We start from the raw sequence: 18,631 nt of genomic DNA on the forward strand, positions 1-18,631 counted from the left end.
GGATTTGTGACCAAAACACTATTGATAATACACCAATATTTTAACTGTTACTGAACAGTGTGTACACAGTTTCAAGGCATTCTTTCTTTCTCACTCTGCTCCTCCTACACACACGTGACTATGTTGGGGGTGCACAAGAAATTGAAAAGGAACACAACCGGAACAGCTGACCCAAAGGGATATTCCGTGCAATATCATGTCATGCTCAGCTGTAAAGCTGACAGAGGGGACTTTGGGGAAGGCAACCACTGCTCAAAGACTAGCTAGGCATTGGTCTGCTTGTGGGAGGTGGCCTTTGCATCGCTTATTTTATTGCTTTGGTCTGGGGCAGAGGGGCGTGAGTGAGCAGCTGTGTGGTGTTTAGCTGCCAACAGAGCACCACAGTCTTATAAAAAGTAATTTTGGTAGGACTTCCATTTGAATGGGAGGCTGTAATAACAAATCAGCAGGAAAAATGGCGTTTGAAAGATTTGTACAGTCTTTGCACCTGTAAAGATTGTCTGCAATAAAAAAAGTGTCCAATTATATGCAAGCAATCTGAGCCCGAGGAGAATCTTAATGTTCTGCAGAATTTCAGGTTGTTCTCTAAAAGTCACAGACTTGAGTAATCATTCTTATCATTTCGGAAGATGTGACAAAATACCATGAAGCTTTAAGGATCTTTTGGGTCATTTCCATTTTAACTTATTTTTAAAAGGAAGTAGCACATCAAGATAATAAAACAACTGATTACTAATACAATTTTTATTTGAATAACATAATTGAAAAGTTCAGAAACTTTTCCCATTAGCTAGGTAAAGACAGGGTAATTCTTGTGCTTGCATTGCTGCATCACTTGAGTGTGGAAAAGTGTGATCTCTTCTTGATGTCGTGGGGTCAGCAGAACACCCACATCAGTCAAATTGATTTTATTGGGATAGATTGTTTTTCACTTGAAGAAAGGTTACTAAGTTAGTAGAAAATTAGCTGTACTAGCATAGCTTCATCTACCATTAAGAACACTGAACTGATTTAGTATACTAGTGCAGCTTTTATTGGCATGGACCTTGTTGTTCAGTTGTCTGTCTCTTCCTTAATTCTTGCCTCCCCTTTTATATCCCAGTCCCTCAAGACTGGAGAGCAAATTGGATCAAATGATAAGTCTAAAAATAACGTAGTAAGTATAAGCAGAAGAGGATTGATTTTACTTCTCTGAGGAGAAGTGAAGCAGTCAAAAGATGGTATGAAAAGGAAGAATAGGAAGGAATAAGGAAGAATAAGGAAGTAAATGAAAAGAAGGAAGGAAAACAATATTATTAAGTCTGGAGAAATCAAGAAGGGACAAGATGATAAATGTGGGATTCTGAGAAGAGAAATCATTTTCTTAGGAATTCTGATTGCATGGTCTGATGCCTTGATCTGGCTAATGCACTGATAACCTGGGACTCCTAGAACTGGCAGACTGCAGGTGCTGGTACAAAAGTAAGCACAGAAGTCTTGGGCAGAAATTTGCCATTCTCAGTTCTATATAGTCCTGAACAATGAGTTGAATAGCAAGGATAGAAGATGCAAACCTGAAACTGGAAGAAATACTGTTGGAAGAAATTTGCTACTATGCAATCATGTCAAGACACTGCACTAGCAGAACTGCCAGAAAACAGACCGAGTGCGTAGCTGGGGAAGATGAACTGTGGGCTCCATCCAGTTGGGAAATCTTCTAGATGTCAAAGTGCTGACTGCATTCATGTGTGAAAGAAGCATACATCCAGCTCCACCTCTTCCTTGCTTGAAGTCAGCACCTCAGGCTGCAAACATTCGGCCATGGGCAAGTGCTAAAAGAGGGACTTGGCTGTTAGGGAGGTTGTGTTCTCAGAGAAAATAGTAGCAAGGGCTGTTCATGAGCTATGGGTTGACATTTGGATGTGAAGTAAAGAATTAATTAAATAAATGCCTAAGTGCATAAGGAAGGCCTAATGAAAGAGGCAGAACTGATAGGAGTAGTAATTCAGGAAGCACACAGACATTTAGTGAAGAGGCCATAGCTAATTTGTTTAGGAAATTGAGATCACGGAGAAACAATTTTAATGCTTGTATACTAGATAAATATCCAAGGCAACAAAATGGAAGATTTACTGATGCATGACAGGAAACAGTATGGTTCGGAGAGAACATAGAATCATATTCATGTTTTGAAAGATGCATGTAGTTAAGGAGAGAGGGAGAAATAAAGGTGAAATTGATGATGTTAGATTAAACATCAGTGATACTATCATGAACTGAACTATTTGAAGAAGTATGCTATGTAGAAAGAAAATAATCATGCATAAATAGCAATAAACACTATCTTGATCTGGTTTTCAAATACCTTACCTTTGTTTTGTTATATATGTATGTATTTTAGTCACGAAGTGTGGACAAGCAACATGCTGTACTTAACTATGATGCCTCCACGGATGAACACTTGGTGAAGGATTTGGGCAGCTTGAATGGGGTAAGTTAACATCAGAAATAGATAGCTCCCCATAGTCTTTTGTATGTTTGTTTCCTTTGGGGTTTTTTGGAGCAAGGAGAGTATGACTTAATATTATTTAAAGGGCTGCAGTGAATTCCATTAATAAGAGGGCCTTGGCAATAGGAAAAAACTCAAAAGAATAAAAAGGCATATATTGCTCTTCTGTATTTCAGAAATACAGAAAAAAAAAAAGAAAATCTTCATGCTATTATAAAAAAAAGGAAGATATTTCAGTCTGATATATCTGGTTAAGAAATGGATTATTTCATGTGCTATTCTTTTTTTTTCCTCTTCATACAGAAAAGAATGTTAAACTGTACTTCACATGTGAAAAAAAATTAAGTATGCAATAACCACGTTGTATGTAAACCTATTTAGCTTATTCTATATTTGCATTTAGTTTTTCACTATCCTTTGTGTCAAAAGGTCTATGAATAATGTGTAAGTGTCAAGTTATTACAAACTAATACAGGGAAAATGTATAGTTATGAGCAAAATGAAGTTACATCATTTTACATTTTAAGGCTTTTCTAGGGATTGCGTATACAATATTCTAGGTAAGCTTCACCTTTTTAAAGTTTTTTCAATATTATAATCAGTTATTAGAAGCTTTGTCATATTTTTGTAGCCCCTTAGATACTTCTTTATGAGCTGTTTATACACACTAGTTATGGTTGTTACTTTATATTACTTTAAATGTTTGGCTGTGTCATGAATATGTATTAACTAAAATTGTGAGTTCACCTGTGATAGCTATTCACTACCAGCAGCTTTCTAAATATTAATTCAAATAAGCATTGTCAAATGTTTTAAAAACAGTAGAAGCTGAGGAAGAAATCTCAAGCTTCTGCCAGTTAGCATTGATTTAAGTTTTGGTCTTTGATCTTGAAGTGCATTTCAAAATAAAAACCCTGTTAGTCTGTCTCTACTAGCTTTTCTGTACTTTAAGGTAACTAACTCAGCCTTCCAAAGACTCAGAGTCTCAACCCATGTGAAACCAGTATAACCTGAAGGGTTATTTCCTTTGCACAGTTGTAGATATATGAGAACTTTGCTCCTTAAATATTTAATATACCTCTGTATTTTGAAAGTCGGTGCACTGTTTCAAGGCAGTAATCAAAAATTAATTCGGTGCATAGTAATTTTTTCCTCAGCCACTTGATTTTATTCCCTAATTCTGTTATTCCTTTAGTCAACAGTCATACCTTCGGATTTTCCTTGCCTTGTCACCAACTTGGATTTAGTAATAATATGTTTAAAAGCCTTCATTCGCCTCCTTTGCCTCCAATAAAGAGCTTTCAGTTACTTGCTTTGCTTGATCTGATTCATTCTCAAGTTTGAAGTGTCAGTTGCTCTATAGCTGTTTACCCAGAGACATCAAAGGAACTCTTTCTTCCCAGTTTTAGGACAGGGAATATTGAGAAGCCTTAGGAGTTCAGTCCTTGCGCTTTGTCTTCGCAGTGCTTCCTTTACTATTTCCTTCCAACTGTGCTTTTCTTACGTACCTCTACCTACCTGCTTTCAGGTCAAAAGAGGAAGTGTATAATTTTATAACACCATACTTAAGCCAAATTGTGTGGCAGAACAATACACGCAATGCCTCTGTACCGTATGGTGAAGTACTAACTAGACAATAATTCTTTTAGCCTAGCTACTCTTTCCACTGAGAACACTGCCTCCCTCGCAGCCAGCTTGCTCTTTTAGTGTTTCATCAGCTTCTACCAGTTCTTATTTTACTTGCTTCATCAAGAGCAAACGTTTATTTTGCACCTCCGCAGTTAGTTCAATTTCTTTGGAGAACAGATGTATACTTTTCTTAATATACAGAACTGCTCCATTCCTGGTGTCAATGCCGTTTAACTACTCAAGATAATTCAAAGTTTAAGGGGAGATGGCTACTACAGATATATAGGGCTTTTCTTTTGAGTTTTATGAGTCCCAAATACTTTCACGAGATAAACTGTGACTGCACCTGATGCCCTAATGCCTGAATATTCTTATCTGTATGGTTGATTCACACTCAGTTCAGTGAAAAGGTTACAGCAGTCTTCATCCCGGACTTTGTACATCTACATTTGAAAATAAAGCAAAAGTAAATTTTAATCAGAATTACACTATGTAAAAGTCTTATTTCCAAAATAATGTTTTATTTCCATTTTATTGCTATCATGACTCCTCCTAGTCGTTCCTGCTTATCTTTTATGTCATACAAAGAAGATTAAGGAATTTATCTTTTCTGAAGAAAATGTATACAGTCACTAAGATATAATCTATTATTTCACCAGTATCGACAGAATTCAACTGTACTGTCTCCTTATGAGCTCAAAAACATACCAGAAAGATTATCAAGCGTCTATGACCCTGTTGAATAACATTCTTCTCAGGGATAATTACAGGATAGTGAAGTCCTTTCACACTGATATTTTAGGACTGGATTGCAAAATGCTCAGCAAACTTTGTGATGGCTTAAAGAGAGGTGGCTCTCACTATTTGAAGAATAAACCTTTGGAAATCATGTGAATATATAAAAATGTGTACAGAGTGGTTTAAAGAGAGAAAAGGTTTCCTTGTTTGTATAGTAACTAGCTTTGTCAAGTTAGCTTCGTCTTGTGTCCCAAAGCCTGTGGAGGGATTTCAAAACTCCAGTGACAAAGCAGCTGAGGCTTGGTGGTTGTATGCCATCAGTTCAGTCATGAGATGTCTTCTGACTGCTAATACTGCCTTGAGAACTCTGTGGCTTGAGTATACTGCAGGCACGTGAATTTCAGAACCCTGACCAGGGAGGAAAAATTCATACGTACATATATACATTCATGTCCTCAAGGCAGCCTAAATTATGTTGATCCACTAAAATTCAGGCTACCTTGAGGGTATTCTTCACGTGGGTTTTTGCTCTGAACTCTCACAATGTTAAAGCGGAATAAATATGCGTTGAACAGCACTCAGTTTCATGCTTACAAACCAGTAAAGAGTGGGACCTTTAGTTCTTATTTCTCATGGAAGAAAGTGGGTAAGCAATTTTGTAAATAATGAAATAAACATTATTTTCATTTAGAAAAAGAATATAAAACAGAAGATCCAATTACAGTTTTGGGGAAGGACATTGTTTCTGTCTTTCCAGATTTTATCTAGTAGTAATAGATTTAGATGAGCAGCGCAAGTGTTCAAAGATTCAGATTCTTGGCTGGCTTAATTATTCAAGATTTTGTGTATGTGTGTCCCTAACTTCCAAGTGCTTAAAAATTGGCAGATTTCAGCTGCTGCATTCCTTAGAAACATGTACATGTTGTTGTAGGATTCTTAAGTTAGAAGTAGGATGATCCTGTGGTGTTGCAATATTTTGAGTCCTCAAAACTGACACAAACCAATAGTAAATGTCTTTCAGAAGGGCACCCTGGATATTTAATCTTCTATCTGCAGTATTAATGTGTAGTTGTCACAAAAAGTAAAAATGACCAAGAAGCTGCAAATTCTTTGAGGTATGGGAGGATGTACAACTGATAAATAATTCATAAAATAATGTAACAGTCTCATACCAGCTAAACCATAAATATTTTATTTGCCTTGAATTTGCCCTAAATTAAGGCTTCATTTCGGCGTTTAAAAGAAGATGAAGGAAGTAACACCAAGGAACAAGAGACTGATCACATATAGCTGATTATTCATATTTCTTACAAGGAACATGCTACATTCTTATAAGTTCAGAAATTACATTCTTTTCAGGTAAAAGGAGAGGGAAGATTTCAAGAAAGCCAGGGGAGAACATAGGGGAGAGGAACTTAGAATGTAAATTGTAGCTTCTTAATGCAGATTTGAAGTGAGCCTTGAGGAATAGTTAAAGGCAAGATGCTGTGCAGAAGTTTTTTGTCAGCTCACACTGTGGACAGATTCTTCAAGGATCTATAACTCTGAAAGTGTCTTAAATATTATGCAGAGTTATATTTACTGTTTTCTTTGTAGCCTGATCTCTAGTTTTGGTAACAGAGAGCTTAATATTATATTCTGCTAGACAAAAACATGTCTTCACCCTTTTATATTTCTTAATCACTGAGTGAATTCAGAAGATTCTGACACAATATAGAGTTATCTGAAGGTAAAACATTCAGTTAAGAAACAATTCACTTTCACAGTTAGGGATTCAGCCTAATTTGAAGAGTTCTAGGAGCAGTGGTATGACATGGGTTGAGCAGAAGGGTCAATTTGAGAGCTGTCATGGGGAGACCAAGTGGCCACCAAGTGGTGAACAGAGTTAAATCCAGTTGGCAACCAGTCACAGGTGGTGTTCTCCAGGGCTCAGTACTGAGGCCTGTTCTCTTTAATATCTTTATCAATGATCTGGACAAGGGGATCGAATGCACCCCCAGTAAATTTGCAGATGACACCAAGTTGAGCAGGAGTATTGATCTGCTTGAGGGTAGGAAGGCTCTACAGAGGGATCTGGACAGGCTGGATTGATGGGCCAAGGCCAATAGTACGAGGTTCAACTAGGCCAAGTGGCTGGGTCCTGCATTTGGGTCACAACAACGCCATGCAAGGCTACAGGCTTGGGGAAGAGTGGCTAGAAAGCGGCCCAGCAGAAAAGGACATGGGGGTGTTGGTCAAGAGGCAGCTAATTATGAGCTGACAGTGTGCCCAGGTGTCCAAGAAGGCCAATAGCATCCTTGCTTGTATCAGGAATAGTGTGGCCAGCAGGACTAGAGGAGTAATTATCTCCCTGTACTCAGTACTGGTGAGGCCCCACCTCAAGTACTGTGTTCAGTTCTGGTGCCCTCACTACACTGAGTTGCTGGAGCATGTTCAGAGAAGGGCAACAAAGCTGGTGAGGGGTCTAGAGAGCAAGTCTTATGAAGAGCAGCTGAGGGAACTGGGATTGTTTATCCTGGAGAAAAGGAGGCTGAGGGGAGACCTTCTTGCTCTCTACAATTACCTGAAAGGAAGTTGTAGGGAGGTGGGTGTTGGTCTCTTCTCCCAAGAAACAAGTGATAGGACAAGAGGAAATGGCCTGAAGTTGCCCCAGGGTAGGTTTAGATAAGATATTAGGAAAAAATTCTTCACTGAAAGGGTTGTCAAGCATTGAAACAGGCTGCCCAGGGAAGCAGTTGAGTCGCCATCCCTGGAGGTATTTAAAAGATGTGTAGATGTAGTTCTGAGGGACATGGTTTAGTGGTAACTTGGCAGTGCTAGATTAACAGTTGGACTTGACGATCTTAAAAGGTCTCTTCTAACCAGAACGATTCTGTTTGATTCGGTTCAATTCTATTTGAGGTGGCAGGTTCTTGGAGAAGTCTCTACCTGAAAGTTTAAACATCTCCTCCAACAGCAAAATGGCAAGTTGTGAGGGGAACACTCTCAGCTCCTGATGCCCAGTCCTACCTTAGCATGTTATCAACCTAGGTTTCTGGTATCTCAAGTCACCACATGCAGCTTGTCTTGCTGACATTAGTAACCTCAGCAGGTTGCTTGAATCTGACAGCTTACCTTCCTAAGACTGTAAGTCAGTCTTTAAAGATGCAGATCGGTTCCAATGAAGGAATAAACTTTCCCTCCCTCCAGTTCTTACAGGGACTTGTGTTTCTTTTAGCATTTTATGTAGGTGACTTTCTAGAATTTTCTTTAGAGCTCAAATAATTAGACTTCAATCCCTATTTATGTTCATTTAATTTTTTTCCCACAGGGATAAAATTCTTTTCCAACTCTTCCAAATTACACCTCTGAGATCCATTTTGACTTGAACATGTATTATTCTTCCTTCTTGCTGCCTCTGTAATTAGTCATTCTGTATATCTCAGGTGTTGTCTTGAAATTTTTGTCAGCATGTTTTTGCAAATTCCTTGTTATTTTTGGCTGTTAGGTTTAGTCTGGACCTTGATATTGGAGTGATTGGTAATCTGTACTGCCTCTAACACCCAACTGATTCGGCTGGTGAAATTGGGAAAACTTTCAGATATATAAATCCTTCTCCAAATCACTGGAAGCTTGTCTGATTTCTCCAACTATGTTTCCAACAGTGATTTCAAGGAGAGGATTACTTATTGTACAATAATTGAATTTTCAAAAGGTATTGTCAAGCCTACGGAATTTCCTCTGCTTTGATGCTAGCTGGTGTAATAATGTTAATTCTGCTACAAATGTTGTTACACCTACTATTTCAAGAGTTGCAATATACGGAATTCTTTATCACTACTATTTGGAGTTACTCAGATGTACCAACTTTGTCCATTTTTCCTTTAAGTCCTTTGACAATGTTTAGAAATGATAAGCTACCTCAGAACTCTCATATCCAGCGTTAAATACTGTAAAATGTGATGATAAATCAATTCTGACAGCTAATTTGGACTGAAAAAGCAAACTACAAGAAAAGTAATGAGTGGAGTTGCTAATTTGAGGGAATATTAATCAATGATTCAGTAAATACTGCTAACGAGATTAAACTTGTAAGAAATTTTTCAAGGCCAGTATGATGTCAGCAGCCTGGTTGGCAACTGGTGTTTAACCTTTCTTTTAAAATACTTTGTGAAACGGGTGGCAATTTGAGCTTATAGTTTAATTCCCCAGTGAATCACCAGTAGAAAATCTGCAGTGCTGAAAACTTTCTTATAACGTTAGTTAAGTGATTTGTCATTTTATTATTTTGAAATTTAACTGTATCTCTTTCTGTCCTCATTTATTTCTGTAGACATTTGTGAATGATGTGAGGATTCCAGAACAGACATACATCACTCTGAAGTTAGAAGATAAGTTGAGATTTGGATATGATATCCTTGTCATAAAAATGCACGATGCCCTGACACACTTTTCTTGCTGAAAGTATGGTTGTGTTAAATTAAGAGTTCTCATGCTATTTCAGAAGCAACTTTGAAATATTTATTTCTCTTGTTACTACTTCACTACTATAGTAGAGAAAAGTGCGTGTTTCAAGATACTGTTTCTTGGTCAGAACCATTGATATAAAGTACATTTCATTGTTTCTCACTGCAAGAAACCTCAATTTTCAATGACTATTTAAAACTTAATGTGCAACTTCAGTTTCTCAAAGTAACATTACTTTACTCTGAGGCAAATATACAAATATTTGTATCATATGAGTTGTATACAAGTAGAGAAGATTACAAGTAATTACTCGGCAAACTACAAAATGAAAAAAGAGAATTTGTATTATTACAACAGTAAGGTATCTACCTAATGTTCTATTTACAAATCATAAATAATTGTATTGCGCATTTGCTTTGATGAGCATGATTGTATATGCTAGTCCCAATAGTGACACATTCGTAGAACAGGTGTCACCATTCCAATGGAAGAATAGGCTGCAGAACTGTTGCTTTTCTGTAAAATTCTCTTGTGAATTGAGAAATCTTTCCAGGATTTTCCTTAGCATTTCCTACATACTAATCTTTTTACTGTTGTCAGGGGAGAGATGAGAGTCCCTGAAGAAGCACTTAAGGTAACAGCATGCAGTTCCTAGATGTTCCTCTGTCACTGCGTATTGATAACAAGGTTTTTTTCACTCCTTTGAGGGTGTTTTTTTTTTCTCTATTTAATGTCATGTAGCATGAAAAATTCACAAGCCAACTCCAATTATCCCAAAAATCTTCAGAGGCAGAAGGGTCGAAGCAAACCAGCTCCAAAAGTTCAGAGTCCAAGGTAGCAGACTCCACAACTGAAGTGCACCACAAAACTACAGAAGCACTGAAATCTGAAGAGAAATCAATGGGTAAGGTTCATTTTTGCTGCAGAAGCACATGAACTTGTAAAGGATATTTATTTGCTTTGCTAGGATGCTTGTGTAATTAATAACTTCTGGAATTGAATTTCTGCCTTTTTTACTGTAGCATCCACATGTTAAGAAAACTTTAAAGGGACGTTTAATCAGCGTTTATCAGATTTTTGTATTTATCTTTCCCAAAATCACAAACTTTCAATATTTGTGGCAGGAAAGTGTGCTATTTTTTGCAGGTTAACTGAAAATCTGAAAATATTTGTTGAGGAACAGTTTGTGCTTTTTACCACCACCATTGTCAAGTGCTCTTTTTTTTTTCTGCTCTTTTTTTTTTCTACTTTTTTCCAATTTTTTTTTTCTTTCTAAATTGGTGGGGGGGTTGTTTCTTCATAAATATTAGGTTCTATCCTGATGCATTTAACAATGAATGCCAAGTGCTCTATTGCAGTATAAAACTGTAGCTTCAGTCTTGTTTCTACGTCATCTTTCATATTTATGTAGTTTGACGTGGTGGCTCTGTGCTGTGAGTGTCTTAACTTCAATGTGAGGCTTGCTAAAGTTTATTGTTCATTTAGGAATTGCCTTGTAGTAACTTGCTGTGTTACCTGTTACTACAGGAGATAACCACAAGAATGAGAAATTAATCAGGTGTTGTTGCTTCTTTAATATGAAGTTGACTAGATCTGACTCCTTAGGTCAAGGATGTACAGTTTTGTTTAGGTTTAATCCATTCTTCTGGAAGACACACTTCAAAGAGTTCTTTTTCCTACATATAGGATTCTGTGGTATAACTAGTTAACCTGTTCATTTTGTTGGCTAATCTAATATCCTTTTAAGGGTACATACAGCCTATCTATGTATCTATGCTTCAGCATTCCTATTCAATATGTCTTTTGAGCATTCGAGTCCTCTTAAATTTTCATGAAGTAGCACAGTGGGTTTTGTTGTTCTCATCTTCCATTTTTCTTTTCACTCTTCCAAAAATAATGGTCAACGTTAATGATAGAGATTTATATTTGAGTACAACTCTCAGAAGCTTTTTGGGGATCGATTCTCTCACTGTTGCTGTATATATGCATAGCTGTTAACTATTGCTAATTCAGTCCACAAGCATCAGCCATCAAGTTTTTAAAAACAATTCAGTATTGACTAACGTGTAATGGTATTTAAAAAAAGAAGTCCTTATTATCTTTAAATCATATGGAAACTTTTGGCACAGCTATGAAATTCTATATCGTATTTGGAATTGCAGTGAATAAAACATTGAATAAAAATGTTGAAATTCATGATAGGCACAGTAACAGACAAGCTCCTAGGCTGGATTTGAACAGATCATATTATTTTATATAACAACTGTTTAAAGTGTCTTGAGAACATTTGTATGATATTAGAATAGCTGAATCTCAGTAGGGCGAACTATTCTTCCAAGAGATCAGGTCAAAACTAATACGGTCAATTTATCATAAAGGTAGAAATCTTAATTATATTTTTTTTTCTTATTTAATATTTACTTTTAAATGTTTTTAACCATGTGTATATTTTCTATATAAGGAATAGAATTTTTAATTGTACTGTAATTTAAGTGTTACCTTTCTTAAAAAAAAAATAAATGGTTGTGCTCAGTAAAGTTTTACACAAGGTAACTTTCAGCACTCTGTAGTAGCTGTCAGCAATTTGGAACCTTGGCAACATTGCAAAATTTGATCAGTTTTTCATGCAGTGAGTTCAGATTTCAGTGAAAGGTCAGTGTGGGTAAAAGTGAGAATCTTCTCACAGAAATAGCTGTGGACAGCTTTTAGGAATGTACTGCTATGCTGATGACTTCAAACTGAAAGCAGAAAATAATGTTTACAGATATATCAGGGCAACAATAAGAGATGTCAGCTGCCTTTGCATAAACGTTTGTGCCAGAAGTTTTGATCAGGTCTTTAGTAAGCTCTTATATTTAGAACCCAGATCAGTTATCCAGCCTCCAAATTTGTTTTGTATTTAGGCAAATGCATGCAACCAATTCACTTCAGCTTCCAGGAGATACAATCCAAGCAAATGACTCTCTCCCAGTGTTATTTTAAACTAAATATCACAACTAAACAGAAAAGTAGTTTCCTCTGCTTTGGGCTGATTTTATAGATCTTTCTGCCATGCCTCGTGGGACACCTTTGTATGGACAGCCAGCCTGGTGGGGTGATGATGAAGCTGATGAAAAAAGCGGTTGTAAGCCAGATAGCAAGCAAGAAGAAAAAATGAATGAGACGGGGGCTTCAGGTAAGTCTGTTGTCTTATTTTTGTGGGGGTTTTGCTCTTTAGTAAAGTGCATATATTAACTATTGAACTAAACAGATATTAATGTTTGGAAGTTTCATACGCAGTTTGTATAGATGAAAGCCTATTAAAATAAGTTAGCTTGAAAAATTTATTCTGTGAGGAACTATGAATTTCCAGAGACCGATTTCACATGTAGTGTATCAGTTTTTTAGTATATAATACAATTTGTTATCAGTAAATATAGAAAATAATGTTAGCTGAACTAGTGTGTCTTATTTATCAATTTAATCCATATCTGTCATTTTATATGCTCAAAGTTAGAGATTGCATAGGGATATTTTATCAAAACAATTTCTAAAAATAAATGGCAATATATTATTTTTTTATTTGACTTTCAGTTATATAAGGTGATCTATGCTAACATTCTCTCCTGTAATTCAACAATGCTGCATTAGTGGGAATTGCATTTCATAGTTCTTGCAGTAAAGATTTGCATAGTCTAAAGTTAAACTAATAAAGTTTATTTCCCCATAATACAGATCATTTTTTTTCTAGTTAGCTTGTCTATGGACAGTATGTATTGCCAAAACCTAAATCTCAATGTCTATAATTAGGCTTCTAAATCTATCATCAGACGTATAAATAAAGTGACTGCTATTCTAATAAAGATAATAACCTTAAAACTTACTCAAGTTAGGACAAAATCAAACCAGCTGTTTAGACACACAGTTAAGGCTCAACAGTTTTAAGTTTGTGATTTTTTTTTTAAGTACTTTAACGGAGGTGGGAATTTCTTTCTTCCTGCAATAGTAGTTGCCTTGCTTATCATGAATCCTATTTTTCATGAATTGGAGTAAACTCTAAAAACATTTAAAATCAAACTAAGCTAACACTTCAATGTAATGAAGTCAACATCTTTGGAGTAACTTTTTGTCCTTTAATGACCATTTTTATATTAGTCTAAAGTAGTCACAACTAAGACAGTAAAGTAAGTCCCTTAAAGTTTGGACTAGTAGAAAGAAACTAGGTGAAAACATTTAAATTAGTGACAGTTTTGCCACATATGTATGTGACAACTTTGTCACGTATAAAAGAACTGCATCATAATGCAGTGCAATTACAGAACACTTTCTTATTCGGTTGGTTTTTTGGTTAAAAACTTCACTACTGTGTGCAGCATGAGTTGAGTATGCTAATATATGCTCCAATGGAGGCTTTTTAACTACAAGTTTAATACCCTACATTAGTAGTCTATAACTCTGCAGTTCAAATCTTGTCTAGAAATGTGTTCTTCAAACACTTTTAAGCATTCCTAAGGAACAACAAATTTAGAAATGCCTTTTTTTTTTTAAAAAAAGCATTTTTTTGTTGTTTAATCATGAATTAATCTACGTAGAGTGTAGGTATAGCTTCTATTTCCTCAAACTGAAATACATCTGCAATAATGGAGTTCAGTTTGAGTAAGCACATACTAAAGAAAAGCTTATGTGAAATGTTATGGGAAGACATTACTAGGCAAAACCCAAAACCTGACATTTTTGCAAAACATTTAATTTGGGAGGATGTGGAACTAAAATCCCATGTATAGAAAGGGTGTTAGTTATTTTGATCATTTAGTCTCTGAGTAGACATTAGTTGTGTGTTTTACTAGTCTGGCTTTTGACTTTTGTAAGTGTTTTTTAGTAGAGTTGACAGAGAGCCTGAGAGGACAGACCAGATGAGAGTTGACATTTGCCTCTATGGACACATTTTCTCAATCTTGGAACACTAGTTAAGTCTCTGGAGGTGCACACTGAAAAAAAAAATATCCTGAACGTTTTCATACAATTACAAAATAGAGGCATAAGCTTTGGCCCCTTTGGCCTACAATTACATTCCCTGAAAACATTAATTTTCAACAAGTTAGTATGTATTTTCTTCCTGAGTTTGGATTTTATAACATAGATGAATATAATAATTGGAAACCAATATAAAGGAATATAAAGTAAATGAAAGGAAATTGGAAACTTCACAAGACTGTCATGTTTGGATATTTTTTAAATAAAAAGGAACTTTAATAAAAAACATTCAAGATAGATGCAGTTATTATTTCATGGGCTAAATTGTATTAAGCATTTAAAACACCAATTTGGAACATGCTTCTTAAAATAAACTGCATAAAAGTAAGTACATTAGAGGTGAATTCACACACGTAGGTTCTTAAACTTTTTGTCCAGTAACTCAAATCAATAAATCCTGATATCATTTAACAAATTAATCCTATGAAGTATCGGCTTCATGCTTTAATGATTTGGTACATGATTATTCACTGAATAGAAAGAAGGCATGAATTAGAACAGATGGGGCAAGGTTTAATGAGGAGATTGAAATGGGAGATTTGTTTCTGCTAAGCCAACTATAGACAATTAGTCTCTACAGTCTCAAGTTAATAAGATTATTTCAATGTTACTGTCTTTCTGTCACAATTGAAACTCACAAATAGAAATTATTTGCAAACAAAGCAGAATAGCCTGCAAAACTTTAAAAAGAAAAAAGCTTTCTGCTTTTTTCAGGCATGTGTGTTGCTCTGATTTAATGATCCGTAGATCTACTAGTCTGTGTTAAAATGAATAGTTGCATACACACCTATGGTGTGACTTTATCTATGCTGCAGCTGTTAAAATTACATTACATCAGCAAGTTTACCAGTGTGTAATTATTGTTATTGCCATGTGTTACACTCACTTCCTGGAAAAGCAAAAACTGCATTCTCTGCTACATCTCAGTAGTAGATTTAGAATTTTATATCATTAATGCCTTTGCCAGAAATCTAAGAAAAGGTAGAAGTCAATTTTTAAACAGGCTTTAAGAATCTGAAGTGTTTTTTTCCCATTTGGCATGAAGTATTTTTTTAATTCCAGCATTGGGTACCAATACATGAGTTTAAATGTTCCTTACATCTAAGAAATGGTGTCATTTTAAGGTAAAGCAGACTGACTGTTACTTTAAAAGTACCACTGTAATCAGTATGCACAGGAGATTACACACACATGTGTAATCATTAGTATTAACATTAAAGTTCCTAGAAGCTTGTTCTAGAATTTTGCTGAATTTTGGCCTGGAATACGTGCAATTTCTGTATATAAAAGGCTTGCTTTGCAAGGCTGTAGCAACGAATGTGCGCGGTGTGTCATGGGGAGCTTACAGAACTTTAGAGCCATCACAGCAATATATTTAAGTAAGATTAGTTTTGCAGTTTTTTCACTTCACCTTCTTTAAAGCATGCAGTTAAATGATTTATTATGAGAGGTGGGGCTTTCTATACAATAATATTTTATATTTTTATTTAGAGAGCAATTTTCATATTACTTCATAAGACAGGTTATGATAACATTAAAAGGCAAAGATCTTCTTATTTATTACTAGGGGAATTATTACATGTATTTTTCACCATATTGTCTTTAAATAACAAATGAAAAATATGCTTCAGCGATAAAGCAAAAAAAGAACCTAAAAGGTAAGTGGGAAATAAGAAGTAGTAATATGAAGAAAAGGAAAAAGGATAAAAAGAAATTATATTAAGCATTTGAAAGCAGTAGCTTCCACTTTTTTTTTCCTTAAACATATCATTGCACAGTACCAAATATAAAGCTAACATATAAAGAATATTTTGGGATATTGTGTAAATATGATATTTTGGCTGATTTGGCTCCAAATAAATATTTTGCTCTAGGTTCACAGATATTTTTTCAAGAAGTGCTTTGTAAATTCCAGGTCATTTTCTTTTACAGGTTTTATTTTTAAAATTGTATGTTTAAGGCAGAAAAAAAAAAAGATTTCTAAAAAATCTGAAAGCTGTGCAAAATATTTTCTGAGGTTTCATCCTATCTTTGCAGATGATAATATACTCATATACACAGGCAATTCCGTGCAGATCTGATAGATTGTGTTGAATAGCACAGAACACCTATAACATTTGTTGTCCAGGTTGGCAAGTAAAATTTTAAGATTCTGACTATTTGTATATGTAGCAGATTAAAAAATAAAACTTTAAAACCTCCAAAGTCCTAAAAAGTGTAATCAATTCTGCTAATGACACAAGGTGAATATTGCTTTTCTGATGATCATCTCTAAGATTATTCTAGTAAAGAATCTCCCTGAATCTCTATTTGCTTAAGCCTATGATTTCCCAAATATTACATAGTTTCCCTCGTAGCCTCTCCTGGACTCATTATTCCATTAACAGTCTCACTACACCTGTGTAGCAGTTACAGTTATTGCTTCCTTACTTGCCTTGCAGAAACTATTGCACAGTTGCCTCTTGTAGCTCTAGACCCTTGTAGAATGAGAGCGCCTTCTTTAGATACCCTGGTTCTTTTTCTGCCCTTTCCTTTCACCCTTGCCAGTTCAGAAATCTCTTCAGTTCCTGAAGAGATTGCAGTTCACAGTCTGTCCGTCCCCTCGTTTTCCCAAAACACGCTTTCAGTTCCACACAATTGTCTTTTTTGCTCTACAGATACTATGTTTAAAAATTGTTCTGTTTAAAAATTATAGAGCTCTGATGACCTCTATCTTCAGTATTTTCTTGAGGGTTTTATCTTAAAGCTATCTGTATGTAGTCTGATACATAATTTCCTTCATCTTGGCAGATGACTTTTTATAATAGGATTGCAAAGGTAAGGCTATTTTATAGATCACTCTCTGTAATATTTAGAAAGCTGTAAGGACTTGCATTTAGAATTTGGGTGAAAAATTCCAAAGAGTGGTTCAGATCAGAATCTATATTAATTTTTTTTGTTTCCTCATTGTTTTCAATTCCTTGTTCTAGTCAATTCTGATGTATTTAAGTCTTCTAAAAATGCAAGTACTTCAGACTGAAAATAGCCTTTTTAAGTAATTAAAATTAACTTGTATTTCAGATATTTTTCATTGTATCATTTCTAAGTATTTTTCTAGTTTAGAAAAATTTGCAATTTAGTTGTAGTTCAGTTTCTCACTTCTTTTGATTAAACTGTCATATTTAGATTCAAATGATATTATAGCAACTGTTTAATCAAAAATATTAGAATCGAGTACTGTGCGTATCATTATAGAATAAATAGTTGATTTCAAATGTTAAATTTGGTGCAGGCAAGTTTCACAGGGAAAATTTTATGAGGTTGTCCACCTATGCTGACAAGACAGTGTTATAGATCCCCTCATCCTAAGCCTACCATACATCTGATGCAGTTTGTCTACAGTCTTACAATTTTCAAAAGAAGGTGATGAACCAGTTATGTCATGTTTACTGAAAAATACTTGCTCTTGATTGCTCTTGCTTGGCCCAAAAGTAGAAATGTTTCTCAAAACATACTGTATCAGCCAGTTATCTTTTAAAGGACCATTGCACACTATCTCTTGCTTAATTATTTGTTACAGGAATTGCATTAAATTGTAGGCTTGAAGCTCTGAGTAGAACCACAGGGCAAAGAAATAAGGTACATATGAACTGGCTCCCTGGTGAGTTGCTCTCCTGTTCAATGACAGTGTTGCCTACTGTAAGGATCCTGGCTCTAGATTTGATCCTACTAGAGCTTGATCCATTCCAGCTGTTAGCTGGATGAAGCAAACAGGGAGTGATAGTAGTTTACCTAACATCTAGTAGCTGCAGTGTTTATTTCTGTGTATTTTCTATCTAAACGTAGAAGCTTTTTAAATGACCTTTGCATCAGTAAAATAGATTCATTCTGTATTGTTTGTCTGCTGACATAGGTGTTTTCAGGAAGAAGACGAAAAACATTGTTTCCCAGGGAGGGGAGTAGTGAGTTGCTGTTGTAGTGCCAGTGCCTGAAAACTACCCCACAGAGATGAGGTAGCTGACAGTGCGGTGAAAAGCATTAGTCAGCGTATTCTTGAAATGCAACAGCACGATGCAAAAAACTGACTGAATTCTGAACATCTTTAATATTTGTATCAGCTACTTTTAGATAAAATAAATTTTAAAAAGCTGTGTTACCTGCATCAGAGTTATCTTATCCTGTTGGTATCCAAGCATGGCAATAATAGAGAATGTGTACTATTTTTGTTATCACTCCATAATGTTACTCGGTTTTTAACTTTTCCAGCTATTATGCTATCCCTTAATTAGTTCTATTTCTCTGTATCAAACTACCATCCTTTTTTAATTTTTAACCTTT

General features: G+C 35.4%; 1 protein-coding gene across 2 annotated transcripts in view; it reads left to right on the forward strand.

Annotated features, from left to right (window-relative positions):
• Positions 1-18,631, forward strand: part of CEP170 (centrosomal protein 170) — a gene marked incomplete at its 5' end in the record, with an annotated part of 82,232 nt that overhangs the window by 2,466 nt on the left and 61,135 nt on the right. For both annotated transcript variants that reach the window (XM_082480162.1, XM_082480163.1), the window contains 5 exons: positions 2,381-2,470; positions 9,168-9,248; positions 9,879-9,935; positions 10,043-10,205; positions 12,342-12,476. In XM_082480162.1, the coding sequence (XP_082336288.1) occupies positions 2,381-2,470; positions 9,168-9,248; positions 9,879-9,935; positions 10,043-10,205; positions 12,342-12,476 (526 nt within the window). The remainder of the gene's footprint in view (positions 1-2,380; positions 2,471-9,167; positions 9,249-9,878; positions 9,936-10,042; positions 10,206-12,341; positions 12,477-18,631) is intronic.

This window comes from Vanellus vanellus (genome assembly GCF_965231255.1).
Source record: "Vanellus vanellus genome assembly, chromosome: 3".
Taxonomy (NCBI): Eukaryota; Metazoa; Chordata; class Aves; order Charadriiformes; family Charadriidae; genus Vanellus; species Vanellus vanellus.